This window comes from Amia ocellicauda, chromosome 3 (genome assembly GCF_036373705.1).
Source record: "Amia ocellicauda isolate fAmiCal2 chromosome 3, fAmiCal2.hap1, whole genome shotgun sequence".
Classification (NCBI taxonomy): Eukaryota; Metazoa; Chordata; class Actinopteri; order Amiiformes; family Amiidae; genus Amia; species Amia ocellicauda.
The window spans coordinates 12,402,725-12,416,997 of record NC_089852.1 but is presented as its reverse complement, the minus strand read 5'-3'; the positions used below and the strand labels follow the sequence as shown (position 1 = coordinate 12,416,997).

At 40.2% G+C, this 14,273-nt stretch overlaps 1 protein-coding gene across 2 annotated transcripts in view; it reads left to right on the top strand.

The window, feature by feature from the left end:
* The first annotated feature begins 2,846 nt into the window (after positions 1–2,846).
* The window catches only part of mgll (monoglyceride lipase), a 50,150-nt gene continuing 38,723 nt past the window's right edge, over positions 2,847–14,273 (top strand). Inside the window, exons 1-2 of one of the 2 annotated variants that reach the window (XM_066698190.1) lie at positions 2,847–2,958; positions 4,125–4,275. In XM_066698190.1, coding sequence (XP_066554287.1) covers positions 4,151–4,275 — 125 coding nt within the window. In that variant the 5' untranslated portion in view covers positions 2,847–2,958; positions 4,125–4,150. Of the gene's footprint in view, positions 2,959–3,803; positions 4,276–14,273 lie in introns of those variants that run through there. The other variant, XM_066698189.1, reaches the window with a different exon arrangement.

The following is a 14,273-nucleotide window of genomic DNA, read 5'->3' as shown; positions in this document are numbered from 1 at the left end:
CTCATTAACATGCAAATCAATTTATAACTTTTTTGAAATGCATTTTTCTGGATTTTGTTTGTTGTTATTCTGTCTCTCACTGTTAAAATACACCTACCATTAAAATTATAGACTGATCATTTCTTTGTCAGTGGGCAAACGTACAAAATCAGCAGGGGATCAAATACTTTTTTCCCTCACTGTATACCTTTCCCTAAGACTACCTGAACCTTATTTCACATATTAAAGAGACACTACAGAAAATCTGTAGATTATAAAAATAATAATCATAGAATAAAACATTCATAACGTATCCCTTCAACCGTTATTTAATTATCCACAATGAACATGTATTTTTCATTGAAAAGTGTTTTCAATTTATTCACTAGGAGATGGAGAGGTCTTAATTGACTCCAACTGACAGAGCCATCACAGTCAGCGCATACATCATTCGTTTTCATTCATTTCCTCGCATTTTAATTACAGCCCTTTACAACACGAATTTTTAACAGGAGAGCTATGAGACAGCTAAAGCCACATTTTTAGAATGGGAAAAAACAATAATGGAAACGCATTTTGTTCTTTGAGTGTTTTTAAAGGGTGGTAGTTCTAGAAAATGAAATGCTCATACTGGAAACTGAAACTGCCATTCAGTTTCTTACGTCAGTATATTAATGAATCCCACTAGGCCTGTATGCCCAGACATGTTTTAAACATAAACATTTGCTCCTGTGAGCGCAAAGGCTGATGAGTTAGAGTAAAAAAATGGACAGTGGGACACTGGTATAAATGCATCTTTCAGCATTCCCTTTACATGTTTTGCCATAGAACTTGCTTTTACTTTGCTAGTACTCGTGTTGTTTATATTGTTTGCTCCTACGTCCCTTTCCCCTGAGCTATTTACTATGACTTCACATCTTGTCTGCAATTAGTAGCTCACAAATCTAGGATGTAGGACTTTTAACTGTATATTTTCTAATGCACTTACCTAATTTTGAACTTGTAAATTGTACTATGCTTTGATCTGTAATTCTAGACTGTATTGCACTTTCATAATGCTCTTATGTTTTGTAAATAGCCCTGGATAAGGTCGTCTGCTAATAAATAAATAAATAAATAAATAAATAAAAATAATAATAATAATAATAATAATAATAATAATAATAATAATAATAATGTTTCACCACCTCAGGCTTGGGTTAAAATTGAGACAGGATTGATGGTTTCAGTATAGCCTCAAGGGCTTTCAGTTCCCATCAGAAAACCACAGTATGTCCAAGGGAGCCCTGTGCTGGTTTTCTTGAGTTTGTAGGCTAAGGAGTGACAGAAATTGAGACCGAGAACCCTCTCCAAGTAGACAGTCAGGGCATTAGCTTGTTTTCCCTCGATGGAGCAGTGTTTCTCACTCAGCATGGACATGGCAAGCCACCTCCCAGCGCCTTTAATCCATCTTCATTTGGAATTCATAGAAATGGATCTTCAGCTGTGGGGGACTTATATAGGACTTGTATTTTGTTCTTACTGTATTGTGCAGTATATTTTGAAAATAGTGTAGTTCTGTGACAACTGTCGCCCTGGGATAGGGTGTAAACAATCAATGGTGGGGTTTGGCCGGGGGAACACCCTGTTAACTGTCTGTTGTTCTTCTTGGTGCACACGCATTCCCACACGTTGCTCAGCACTTTACAAGAAACAGCATCCCTTAAAGGAAGCATCCAAAGGTGGGGAAAGGTCAGGTCAGTCAAAATATGACGAAGTCTTAAGGGAATTCAAAACAGGTCTGTGAAACAGGAAGCACAGGAAATCCAGCATATTTGTTATGATGAACCTGACATCAGCAGCAGGAACAAATTTGTAATGTTAAATAAATCTTGACAATTTCAGCAGCATTTCCCTGCCCATGCACTGACCCGGCAAGATAGACCGGCTTCATTCAGGTTAGACCTCTGTGAATTTGTTTGTAGCTTTAAAACATAATAGTGATAGTGGGGGGAAAAAAAGAGACAGCAAAGCTTATGTGATTAGCTTTCAATCTAAGGCCACACCAATACATGCTCTGCATTTGTGTGTGTTCACCCAGGTCACTGTTTATTAGGGTGAAAATATCCCAAGCAGGGTGAATCATGATGCTACTTTAACAAGACTTTGAAAAATAATTCTCTGGGAAAACAAGAACACAGGCAGGTCGTATTAGATTTGTAAAGCAGATCCTCACATTGTGGAGGCGTCGGTGAGGATTATGGATTAACCTATTGCTATAAATTCCAATACAAAGACAGGTGTGTAACAGAACCGTTATGTTTCTGCAGTTATCATACTGTATAAGCACCAGGGGGCAGATGCGGGACGATGCCACTCTTTTCTCAGTTCGCTGCTACTTTCATCTGGAAGAGAGAGGGATGCTTGAGAACCAGCTGTTCCTGTGTCTTGTGTGTAGCGCCTTGACCCATTTTAATTGAACCGAGGCCCAGGGATGGAGACGCAAAAACCAAAAAATCAAGTCAGTTTGCACAGTTGTCAGTTTCACACATTGCCCCAGTGTACAGTACTTGAATGACAGCAGTTGTGTTCAAGAAGTATTTTTAAAACGTCTGCTGTTAATCCTGGTGTTGGTGTTATTTTGTATATTATTATGATGTTATAGTTAACATGCCATAGAAGCAAGTAATTATAGTAACACAAAATATATAATAGTTTAGCCACATCCATCACATGCATTCTATGACTTTAGGAAGGTCCTGTAAGAGTTGGTGCATTTCCTAGCTCTGAGAAGTGATATTGGTCTACTCAGATGAAGTGCCGTGTTTATAGGTGCTGTCCCTGTGTGTCCGCCTGTAACCCCGCCTATCCTGGCGGCCCCCGCGGCAGCGCCAGTGTGCGGAGCGGCGCGCAGGGAACGGGCTGAGTGCGCGGTGCTGCTGCTGCTGTAGCGCCTGCTGTCCGGACTCGGGATATTGCGCTGCACTTCAAGGACGGGAGGTTAGTCGGTGCGAAACGGTTTTGAAACGTGCGAACTGATCTCTGTATTCAACTGTGCGTGTGAGCTCATTTGAATGCCATAATTGATGTCTGCATTGTGAAGCGGGGGTTACGGAGTTCACTGCCTGTGTGTCCTTATTATTCCGTGTTGACTTTTATTAAGTTTCACCGGTGAGTGTTTTGATCCTTGAGGAAAGACTTTTATTTTCCCGTGCAGGAATGTGCCATCGCAGTTTGTAGAGAAATGTGCGGTATTGCAGAGCCAGCACTTCAGTGTTGAATAGCTGTGGCACTGGCACCGCGTGTTTAATGTGCATATTATTATTACTATCGATTACATGATCACAACAGTGCAAACCATTCACATGCTATATAGTAAAGGCGGTAGACCACATTTTTATTCAACAGACTTCCATGTTAGCAACCTGATGAAGATGATGATGAAGAAGAAGACGACGATGATGATGATGATTATTGTGATTGTTGTTGTTGTTGTTGATGTTGTTGAGTCCATGTCATTGGCCGCTTACACTCCCTCAGGATCACTGGTCGCTGGTTGGTTGCACTTTTTATTAGTAGTAGGCGTGCCGTGGACATTGCGGTGTACAGGTGTAAACAGTCATTCAACGGCTTGTAAACCAGTAGCAGCGTGCAGTTTAGTAACTACACACATAAGACCCCCCGTTACTTCTTATCAATGCATGCTGCTATATTTGAATATGTGTTGTTGTCTTGCGGGACGGCCTTTGCTGTGAAAGTGAATGTCATTGTAAAGAGACAGGGGGAGGGAAGTCTAATGAATAGGCTGAATGGTCGCGTTCTTGTAGCGCATATTTTGTGCGCAGATCTGCAGAATTCCGCCGATCCCATTGGCGGAGCCGCGCAGAGCCGCGCAGATCTGCGGAACTGTGCGCTGCGCGGACGCGGCCAATGCGTGCCCAGTGCGGTGGCCGCAGGCGGGGGTAGCGCACTGAGCCCGCGGTGCCGTGACGTCACAGCTCGCAAATGAAAGCTTTCCACGCCGGGCTGCGAGTGACCGCGGGCATCGTGTCAGCTTGTGGACGCACAATCAGCCATGCATGTCTTAGCCACTTGCTTGCTTTTTGCGGTGGTGTCGTATATTTTCAGCAGTAACTTATTGGCGGTGTTGCGTGTTTATGTTGTAGACAGTCTCATTGGCAGTCCCTCCAACATGCCAGAAGCAGGATCAGAGAGGTTAAGTCCACAGGGCGTCCCGTACAAGGATCTGCCTCATATCATCAATGCCGATGGACAGTACTTATTCTGCAGGTACTGGACACCTGAGAGTCAGCCAAGGTCAGTATGCATTTTCACATACATATTACATCTATCTATCTATCTATCTATCTATCTATCTATCTATCTATCTGCACCATTTTGTTATTAAAACAATACAATATGTATATATTTTCTATATACTGTTTTATTAAGTGTATTTAAACATCTTCAAAATACTGAGTCAGCAAATTATTTTTTGATTTCTGTTTCTGTTTCTGCAAAATATTGTAGGTTTTAGGAGGGCACTTCTTACATGCATGCGTAATAGCGTGGTTTTTAAGTCTTCTTCACAAGGATAATGCAGCAGCAAAATTAGAAGAAAAGTAGTCAATGTCTGAAACTACTATACTATCAGTATTGCTATTTTATTATTTGTTAGACAAGAAAATCATATAAAATAATTGCTTGTGAAGTGGGTGCCCTGTAAATCAAGTGGTCTCGATGGAGTTTTTTTCAGAGCTTTAAAATCTTTTTTTGGTTTGTTTGGGTCAGCCTCCGATTGTGGTGTGGTCTATTGTCTATGGTCACTCCTAACTGGGCAGAAGTAAGAACTGGACAACTTGCAGGGAAGCTGTGACAGCCCAAGTTCAGGCAACTGTGGCACACAGCTTTTCAGCAGATAGCAGAGAGCCACAGTCTTATTACAATAGAGCAATTCTCTGTGTAATCCACTCATCTCTCATGATCATACGAAGCTCCCTCAGAACAACAGGGGAAGTCTGCTCCAGTCCCACTCCCTTGCCATTTTCTGGTAGCAGGAATTTATGGTTGAAATATTGACAAGCAAAGCAAATGGAAAGACCACCATAAAGTCAGCAGCCCGGAGGAGCAACCCTTGGGACCAACCAACAAGCCATAGTGTGGTGTGTAAAAAATCATTGCATTTCCATCCACTTTTTCAAGATAGTGTCTAATCTGTTTCAAGACACCCATCCCAAACACAGCATATTAATCGGGGAAATTCATTTCCAACTGTAACCAGGGAAACAGAATGATTTCTGCAGAAGACACCGTGCCATAGCAGACTTCATTGTGAAGTGAATGGTTAGTGTTATGAACACACTGTGCAGCAGACAACTGTTATTTTTTGTTTTACGAAATCAATTTCTCGTCTGCAAGGCCTGTACTTCAATTAAGTATGAAGTGTTTTCTATAAAAAATTCATTATTCATGCTTAATAAATAAAGATAAATTTTTAAAAAGGAATTAGCTACTGGTCAAAGATAAAAGTTCCCTTTGCATTCACGTGTTTGCACTGAATGTGGTATTTGCCACTCTATAAAGCATAGGAATTAGTTTTGATTTGAGATTCTTACTGTAGTGTGTTAGAAGAGTAGTCCAGTTGACTGACAATAAAACAATGAATAATAATTAAGAAATAAAACAGATATCTGTGTGTTTGATCAACTGCACAGAACAGGAGCAAAAGTGGATCTTCAGAGACCACACTGCTTAAAATAGATAACTGCAGGAAGCTGTCGTGACTGAATTTCATTTGGAGGATATTGTGCAACTATGATGTGCGGATTCGTTAGGAATGCATCTTCTCTGATAGGTAGCAGTGGTGAGGTTAACCCAGGTGGACTCCTGCAGAAACTTTTGCAGAAACAGTGCTCCTCATGTCTAAATCACATAACCCACATCGGAAAGAGACCCCCTGCCTCATGGATACTCTGGCAGATGCCCTGATAATAACTTGCACGAGGTCAGTCTGTTTCCGTGCAGGCACCTGCATGTGACCCACACAAAATTGGTTAAACATCTGGAGTCCAGCTGGAAACTGTCAAGTAAATGAGCAGCGTGAGGGCCAATCCTTCCTGACTTTAAAAATGACTGGATTCTGAAAGATTAAAAATAAAACTGTTTGAGTCATAGGGTGTGCACTCATTAACTCTTTCCAGACTATTAAAGTTTAATAATTGACAGAGCAAAAACTACTAGGTTTGGGAAATAAAGAGCAGTGAACTCATAAACGGTCTGTGTATGCAGGCTGTGATTAATTTTTTCCGCCCTCCCTGGAAGAGTGACATAGTGTGATGTGGTCACATGAGATAAATGCATTCAGTGGATTTCATTATTTATTTTTTGTAGTAAATTATTGATTCAGCGCCACAATAACATCGGAAACTGTGCTGCATGATTCCTGGGCCTAATTCAGAAAGATGAAGCTTGAAGTTTCAGAAAACAGTTTTAAATGAAGCAAGTAAAGAGTCATCAGCACTTTTAAGGTTGAATTTGATCTTTTTTTTTCTAAGACAGATACTCTGATAGACATTGTTGAATTATTTAAAATAATCATATGAGTCCAGGCCCACTGTTGTGGTGTTTCAGTCAATCAGTCCAGGAGATGCAGATACAGACAAAGAAATTAAATGTGCCCAAAGGGAGTCTCACCCCAATTCAATAGGTGCTGTGCAAATACTTTTACAGTATTCATTAGTGATGTAATCAAGTGAAGAAATACCTGTAGTTTTAGCACTCTCAGATGGATTCGGATTCAGTCCAAGCTGGTTCCTGTTCCCCTCTTTTTGGCAGTATCTTCCTGTTTTTCAGACTAAAGGTATGCTTGAAAGTCAATATTCTACCCGGCGCTAGCCATACATAAAAGAAAAATCTCATCAAAGGTGAAACTCTGTGCCTCTATATTGAGTAACACAAGAAAAGGATGAACCTAGTACAGAAAATAAGTTCTAGGCTTATATGAACAGTAATACAAAATGTTTCCAATAGAGTTGAAAATTACTTCTGCTGTTCTGTCTCATACACATTTTCTTGCACTACCAGGTGGTTTCTGCTTATCGTTTGATTGACAGACTGTCTCTGCCTTTTCATTCTATATGTTTAACACTGACAACCTAAGCTTTCTAAAAATGTTTGTTTAACACAGAGCTAACTTATTTTGTACCCAGTCTTGTGGAGGGAGCCTGTTTTACATACTCAATGAAAAGGAGTGCAGATGATTAAACTAATTATATCATTAATTATAAATGTTCGGATTTAGTTATTTAGAGAAATATGATACAAATGTCGTGCTGGCACACAGTGTGTAATCGGAAACCACCAACTCAGTCTCAACCAGTGTTTACTGCTTGTCTCCTTTCATTAGCAATAGGGACGTTTGAATGACAGTTTTGCTCAGTTAAAGACTACTGGATTTTAATGACAGAAAAAGCATAAGTGCATTTAGTAATACAATGTAATTAGTTCAAACTGTATGCAGGGCAGAAATGTGGGTCACATCAGATGTGATTTATATGAGCCGACTGAAAATACAGCTTTCCTTTAGAATAGTGCTCTAGTCTGACTAAGATTTTGTCCAAATGTTTTTTGTGATTGTATTCATGCATTCCTTCAATAACATGCATCGTGAGTAATGGAGGCTTTTAACTTCAAAACGTTAGTGGAGCCCTACCAGAAAAGGCTGTGTGTGGAAAGAAAAGAATAATAATAAAACATGTATGGTGATTTAATCATCTTAAAAGCCTTTTATACAACTTTGTAATCTTGGAGACCTTTTTAGAAATGTGCTTTATTCCATTTACAGTGGCACCACACATTATGTCTAATCCACTTGTTCCCTGACAAAGAACTGTACTAACTTGTGCATTCATTATATCAAAGGCAAACAAATGTTTATGATTGTCTAGTAATACAATTTAAGAATGAAATTGCACTAGAGTTACTGAGTTACACTCTGTGATTTCTCTCGGCTGGCCAGGACTGGAACCCTGTGCTTCGCTGTGCACTGTAACACAGTACCTTTGAGGTAAACTTCACTTCCCATTCTACTCAGTGCCCTAGTTTCACAATAAAACCAAGGCCCTTCGTTGGACAGAATGAATTTGATTGCTTGAACACCTCACCCAATCCCATAATCTGATTAACAAACAAACGGATTAACTAGCCATCGGGGCAGATCTGTGTTCCAGGACGAAGCTTATATGTTCACAGGTTGCAGACACAAAAGGTGGGCATGCTGCAGCTTTGCCAAATGTGAGCAACTTCTTTCATCTTGCCAAACAAAGAGGCCAAGTATTAGTGCTTGTTTTAGCATTAAGTGTTAAGAGTATGTAGTGTGTGTGAGGGTTCCTCTCTTGATTCTATTGCTTCTCAGCTACAGCTTTTTAATTAAAAGCCAACCGTTCTGTTTTATGGAGTCTCTTGCTGCTTTGTAATTAGCAATTAATGAAAAGTGGGGGCGGGGGGAATTCTGCTGCAAACGCAATCCCTTTGAAATGATTTTCTGACTCACTTATGGTTTTATCGCTTTAAATACTACAAGCATCAGATTATTAAAGAGAACCTTTTTTCTCACTCTGTCTGTAAGAGAGAGAAATAATAAGTCATAAGGATGCAGAACTGGCAGCGCCACAAGGCGGTCTCTTTGGAAGGTTGTCTTCTGCTTAGCATAAGATCCCAAAATACACTATCCTCAAACACAGTCAGTGCTACAGTACAGGGAACTGGAGAATAGGTGATCAAAGCCAAATACAAATCAGGAGAATTTGGCAGGGAACAGTCCCTGTCTGCAGACTGCAGTGAATTAGACAGAGCTCTAAGAAGCACATGAAGTGGTGCCCCATGCAGCAGCCGAGAGACTAAGGCTCTGTCTACAATATGTATTTAAACCGCATCAGTTGGCTTTTAACTGACTTAAAACTACTAAATATGGTTAGCATCTTCATTGCAGAAATTGAAATTCCATACTTGAGAACAGGACTCAGGATTACCTGAGGGGTTAGTCTACTGTCCGGTTCTAAATGAGTACGTATCAGGTAGTGTGGGTAATCAGAAGTGTGAATGGTGAAATACTGATCTCATTTTGTGTGACAATCCCTCTCTGAATGTAGAAGAGTGAACAAACCCCCCATGTCAGGGGACTGAGCAGTCTTTTGGCGTAGCGTGTCTGTCGCTCTGCCGGGGAGGCTGTGTGGAGTAGGGCGCTCAGAAGTGTGAGACGGGGACGGGGAATCTGTCTGCTCACGCTACACGCATTTGGAATGAGAACCAGGAAGAAACATTATGCCTAATGTGAGTTTGCTGATACACAGGACTGATTACAGTCTTAAGCCACAACAAGGTGGAAATGGTCTGTCAGCTTCACGCAGGCCAGCAGCTGACCTTTAGGTGCTTTTCCTTATCTGCTGTCAATGTACTTTTGGTAGCTGAAGCCAATGGCTGCTTTATATTGCATTTACTTATTTGACTTTTATTTACTTTTTACTGTGGTCTTAGGCCTTACATTATGTAGCATGCTTAGCTAGATTATATTAAAATACATACAAATAAGAAATACAAAAACATAGAAGAAGAAGAAGATGATGATGAAGACTAAATGTCAGTTGTTTTGTATTGGGCCTGTGCGAGGTGTGAATGTTCGTATGGATTATTTCCACCTGCTTCTGGGATAGAGATGAAAGAGCTGGGTGTTCTTGTTTGTGCCAAAGCCAAGGCTTTAAACCTCAGACTGTGATGGCTTGGAGAAACCACACAAGCAATTCAGAGAGCCACAATCTGCTCTTTCTGCACCCGAGACCTATGGAAATGTCTGTTCTGTACTGCATATTGTGAGTGTTGATAAAATAAATTATATGTATGGAACAAGACGAACAACAACCCATAACCTGTCTTGTAAACATGAGGTAGAAGATTGAATTTATGCTAATGAAAAGACACAGTGTGGGCAAGGTCTTGCAAGGAGCTGGAATTTACTTATTCCTTTGGCTTTGTTTTCAGTGACAGAATGATAGGTGGTAAAAATAATTTGAAGTTGTGGGCTCCCTGATCAGCATCTATTCAGCCTTTCCATGCTTTATGTGAAACACTGCTTTGAGTCAGAGACCCTGCATTTATTATAAGGAATAATTTGTCCAACCTGTTGTCCTGTTAACTGTTAATTAATTTAAATAATGAATGGGTGGAAGAGACTACACAGCCAAGTTGTAGGAGTTGAGTCTCAGGGTTTCTTCAAGACTGGATGAAAGCAACTAAACACGTACTAGTGGCCAAAATGCCTCCTCTCATTTATAACCATATGTCCCTATATTTTTAGCATTTAGCAACACGTTGGCATGCCATGCCATTGAGTAGGATTTCAACAATGAGGAAGTAGCCTAGATTTGCCATATAGCACAATGAAATGGTAGCTGTAGATTTGATTCCAGAACAATTACCCCCAAAGTCCTGGCAATCCTATTTAAAATGCATACTACAATGATTCGTTTGGGAAAAACTACAAAGGAATACAATTTCTCAGCAGGTGATAAATGGCTTGCACATGGAATAGTCCTCTCTGCCTGGCAGTTCTCTAGCTTTTGTGTTAGAATCTGTCAGAAAGTACAGCATTGTTCCAGATGTGGGCGTTTATATTGTAAAAAGTGGAACTTCACTTATACCCACCATTCTATTTCCGTTATGCGGTGCAGTGAAGACCCTTCGTATTACACCACAGGATATGTTGTGTGGCTGTTCTTAACAAATGCTCTACCATACTTGCAATGGATTCCCTAGTAATGTTAGATGTCACTAGTTCATCTTCTAAAAGTGATTTATGCCAGACTAACCTTGTGGAAGTTTAACATAAGTACATAAGAAAGTTTACAAATTGCAAGAACAAAATAACAAGTTACTGCACTAAAAGTGTGTGTTTTTAAAATGTCAGATTATCTTAAAATAATTTTGGAGTGCATCTGAATGGGTGACTTTCCTTTTCTTTTTGTTTGAAGTATTTTTCTTCATTGTCCTGCACCTTCATCATCTTTTGGGTGTGTCATTTCACACTAGCTTACCAAACAATGACACTGCTCAACCAGTGATCAAGTGATCAATCAGTTTTCATTTCTCACAAAGCTCATTGTTAGAAGCAAATAGGTCAGAATTAATCTGAAGTGGTTCTTTACAGGGTTGTGCGATGTTTAGTTTGGCTGCCATTTATGTTTATCTTGTATAAAAAATATGTTTTCATATTTTTATTGACATTTAAAAAAATAAATGTAATTATTTGTGAATGTTGTTGACAGGGCTGTCATAAAACGCTCATTGTTTGTGTTGGATTCTGGTTTATTTATTGCTCGTTCTACAGTTGTCATTACCAAACATTACTGTGCTGTTTGACCTGAAACAAACTGATGAAATTTGATCCCTATTAAACTGTTTTTCTGTGCCACAGTACCCAGTGGACAGGGATTTTCTGTCTGGTTACCCTTAAAATTACTAAAGTGAATGACATGAACTTCTCTCTGTGCTGTTGTTTTTTAACATATGTCATGCGCTATATGAAGTTGCCAACATGACAACTAGTATGCAATGTGAGACGGTTTTCAGTTTGTAATGTACATCTCCACTGAAAGAGTGTGTCGCATGTTTGACAAAGTAGATAGCAGTTCAGTGTTGAACCCATATGGACTGAGTCTGATCTTTAAGATAAACCTCAGGAAACCAGTAAATCTTTTGTACAATTTCTCCGTGTTGGATTCCAGGTTTAAATCACAAAAAGCCTTCTTCTGATGTTCTCTACACTTCCTCTCAGCATGGCTTCAACAGCAACATATAACAACATACAGGAGGATAAAGATATTTGAGCCTCACACAAATAGCAATACACATTGGAAATCGATGTGATGGCTAGGTTAGGCACCATGGCAGAAAGGGGAAAAAGCTTAATTGTTTTTTTTCTATTCATATTTTTGGCTCTACTAAGGAATTCTTTCCCTGACAATTTTTGATTGAGCGCCGGATGAATGCTTTTGAAACAGCAGAACTACTCATCCCCGCCAAACCTTTTGTAATAATAATAATGTTGGAGATGAGAAGTACATCTGAAGGAGGCCAGGTGGGCGGGTAATGAGCTGTAGCAGCCCAACAGTTGACAAGAAAGGCCTATGTGCCCACAGCTCTCTGCTTGCCACTGAAGTGCCATATCAAACACTGAGATGCATTCTAAAGACTTCTTTGTGTAACATTCTGTAACTGTGGAAAGGTTTTTGATTGTGTTGTGCGTTTTTATCTCCTGCCTTGTTCAAAAGAAGATTTGTTCTAGCATATTTATGGAGACCTTCATGTGCTACATACCTGCAGGTTTTAAAACTGTCCCTACAGGATATACAACAAAGTCTTGCCAAGTGATCCTGACAGATAGCAGATATGGCCAACATGCTTATCAAGAAAGACTAAGAAAGTACTGGTGCATTCTGCCGAATGGTCTTACGACAAGGTCATCTGATGGCAACTATGTAGTCTAATGTGATTCAGGGCAAGCAATATTTGTATGTTTTCTTAAGCTCCAGCTGCCAAGGTTGTTTCCCATTTTTCTTTCAGTGAAAGTAGTACTTTTATGAGTGTTTCTAATATTTATAGTCTCTAAACAGAACTATGTTAATATACAAACAGAGCACACGTTGTTGTTTTTACACCTGTAAATGGCAGAAATTTTATCAGAACTATTTACAGATTAACCCTTATTTACGTTATGTCAGGTCAATAAAACAAGGAACAGACAATTGGCCTGAATGGCTGTGAGATTATATCTGACATGAACCTGCCTATTACAGGTGTGAACGTAAAGACAGCATACAGCAATTCATTGTGAAATTGCAGTTCCTCAGGTATCTGTGCTGTCACCAGGCATTAGTGCCTTCCCCCTGTGCTTTTCCAATGCTTGAGTCATTTTCTGGAAAAGCGTGGGGTCCTAATTACAAGCCTTGCAGAGAAATCAAAAGTCATTCTTGCAGCGTTTGACATTTATGTGCCCATGTGTTTGAAATCTACGAGGCCCATCGCTGTTGGTGATGTGTGCACGCCACAATGAGTTGCTTGGTCCTTGAAAAGCAGTGGCCTTGTTACTTTAGAACAGAACAACGCTCATCATATCTCTTTCCCGTCTGGCCCTTTCAAAGGGAGTGCTAGTTCACTGAGCACTGATAACTGAGGCACCGAGTGTATCATCCAATTTAATCAACTTACCATTCACTTGACCTTGAACGCTGTTGAGCCTGAGCAAATTGTATAAGATACAGTTCGCTCAGGGCGGTCTATGGGAATTGTGTTATTGGCGGCCATTATTGAGAGGTAATTTTCATACCGTGCAATCAGGAGTTGGTCTCTCCATGAGTGAGATTTGTTTATCTATTTATTTGAATGTCAGGTGGTGCTGTTTAATACTCATTAGTGGTTGAGAATGTGAACGGTGAGACAATAACTACTGCAGCATAGCTCGAATCTGCTTCACCAGTGGACCATCCCCTGCCCTTGCAATAGAACCCATTTATGACATAATACTACACACTCCACTGCACTGGGCCTCTCAGCTGGCAGCAGTGCCACACTTTCATGAGCTGTAGGCTTGTGTTTATTAGGTGAACCAGACTTGGTAGGATTTTCACTTACACTACAGAACTCTTGTAAACTTGATCGTCTCCCAGTATTCAGGACTGAAGTAATTTTTATTCGCTTAGCTCACCGCAGACAGGTGAAAAAGCAGCAGCCTTTGTGTACATGATGGGGAAAGCCTGTTATTTTAGAGCTGTAGAAGATCTCACAATCAGAGCCATCAACTTGTCCTAATTTGTGGTAAATTACAGGTTGTTGAACTCCTGTTTAGGATGTTTTTGTTCCCTGTTCAAAGACCACTTCAGTAACCCTATACATTAACAATAGGTTCTGTGTCAGTGCAATGAAAGAACACGGCTCCTTCATTGAAAGCCTTTGAAAATGTGTAGGAGCCTCAGGTGGGTCCTTGCCACCTGATCCCCAGTTCTTTCTGTTCAGGTGTCATAATATCATGTCCAGCTCGTTGCACTTGGTCCCTGGCAAGTTTTCAGGAGATCAGGAGGCTGGTATAACATTAGAAAGAACTCCAGTTTGTAGCAAATGTTTTGATTTTGTCCTCCTTCAAGATACATCAGTGGAGGAATAGAATTCTGGGGAATATTAATGCCACATGGCAATGATTGATGGTGACTCAGAGTCTCTTTGTTCTGGATGGTGTTGAAAATGCCAATACATTCCAGGAGTCCACA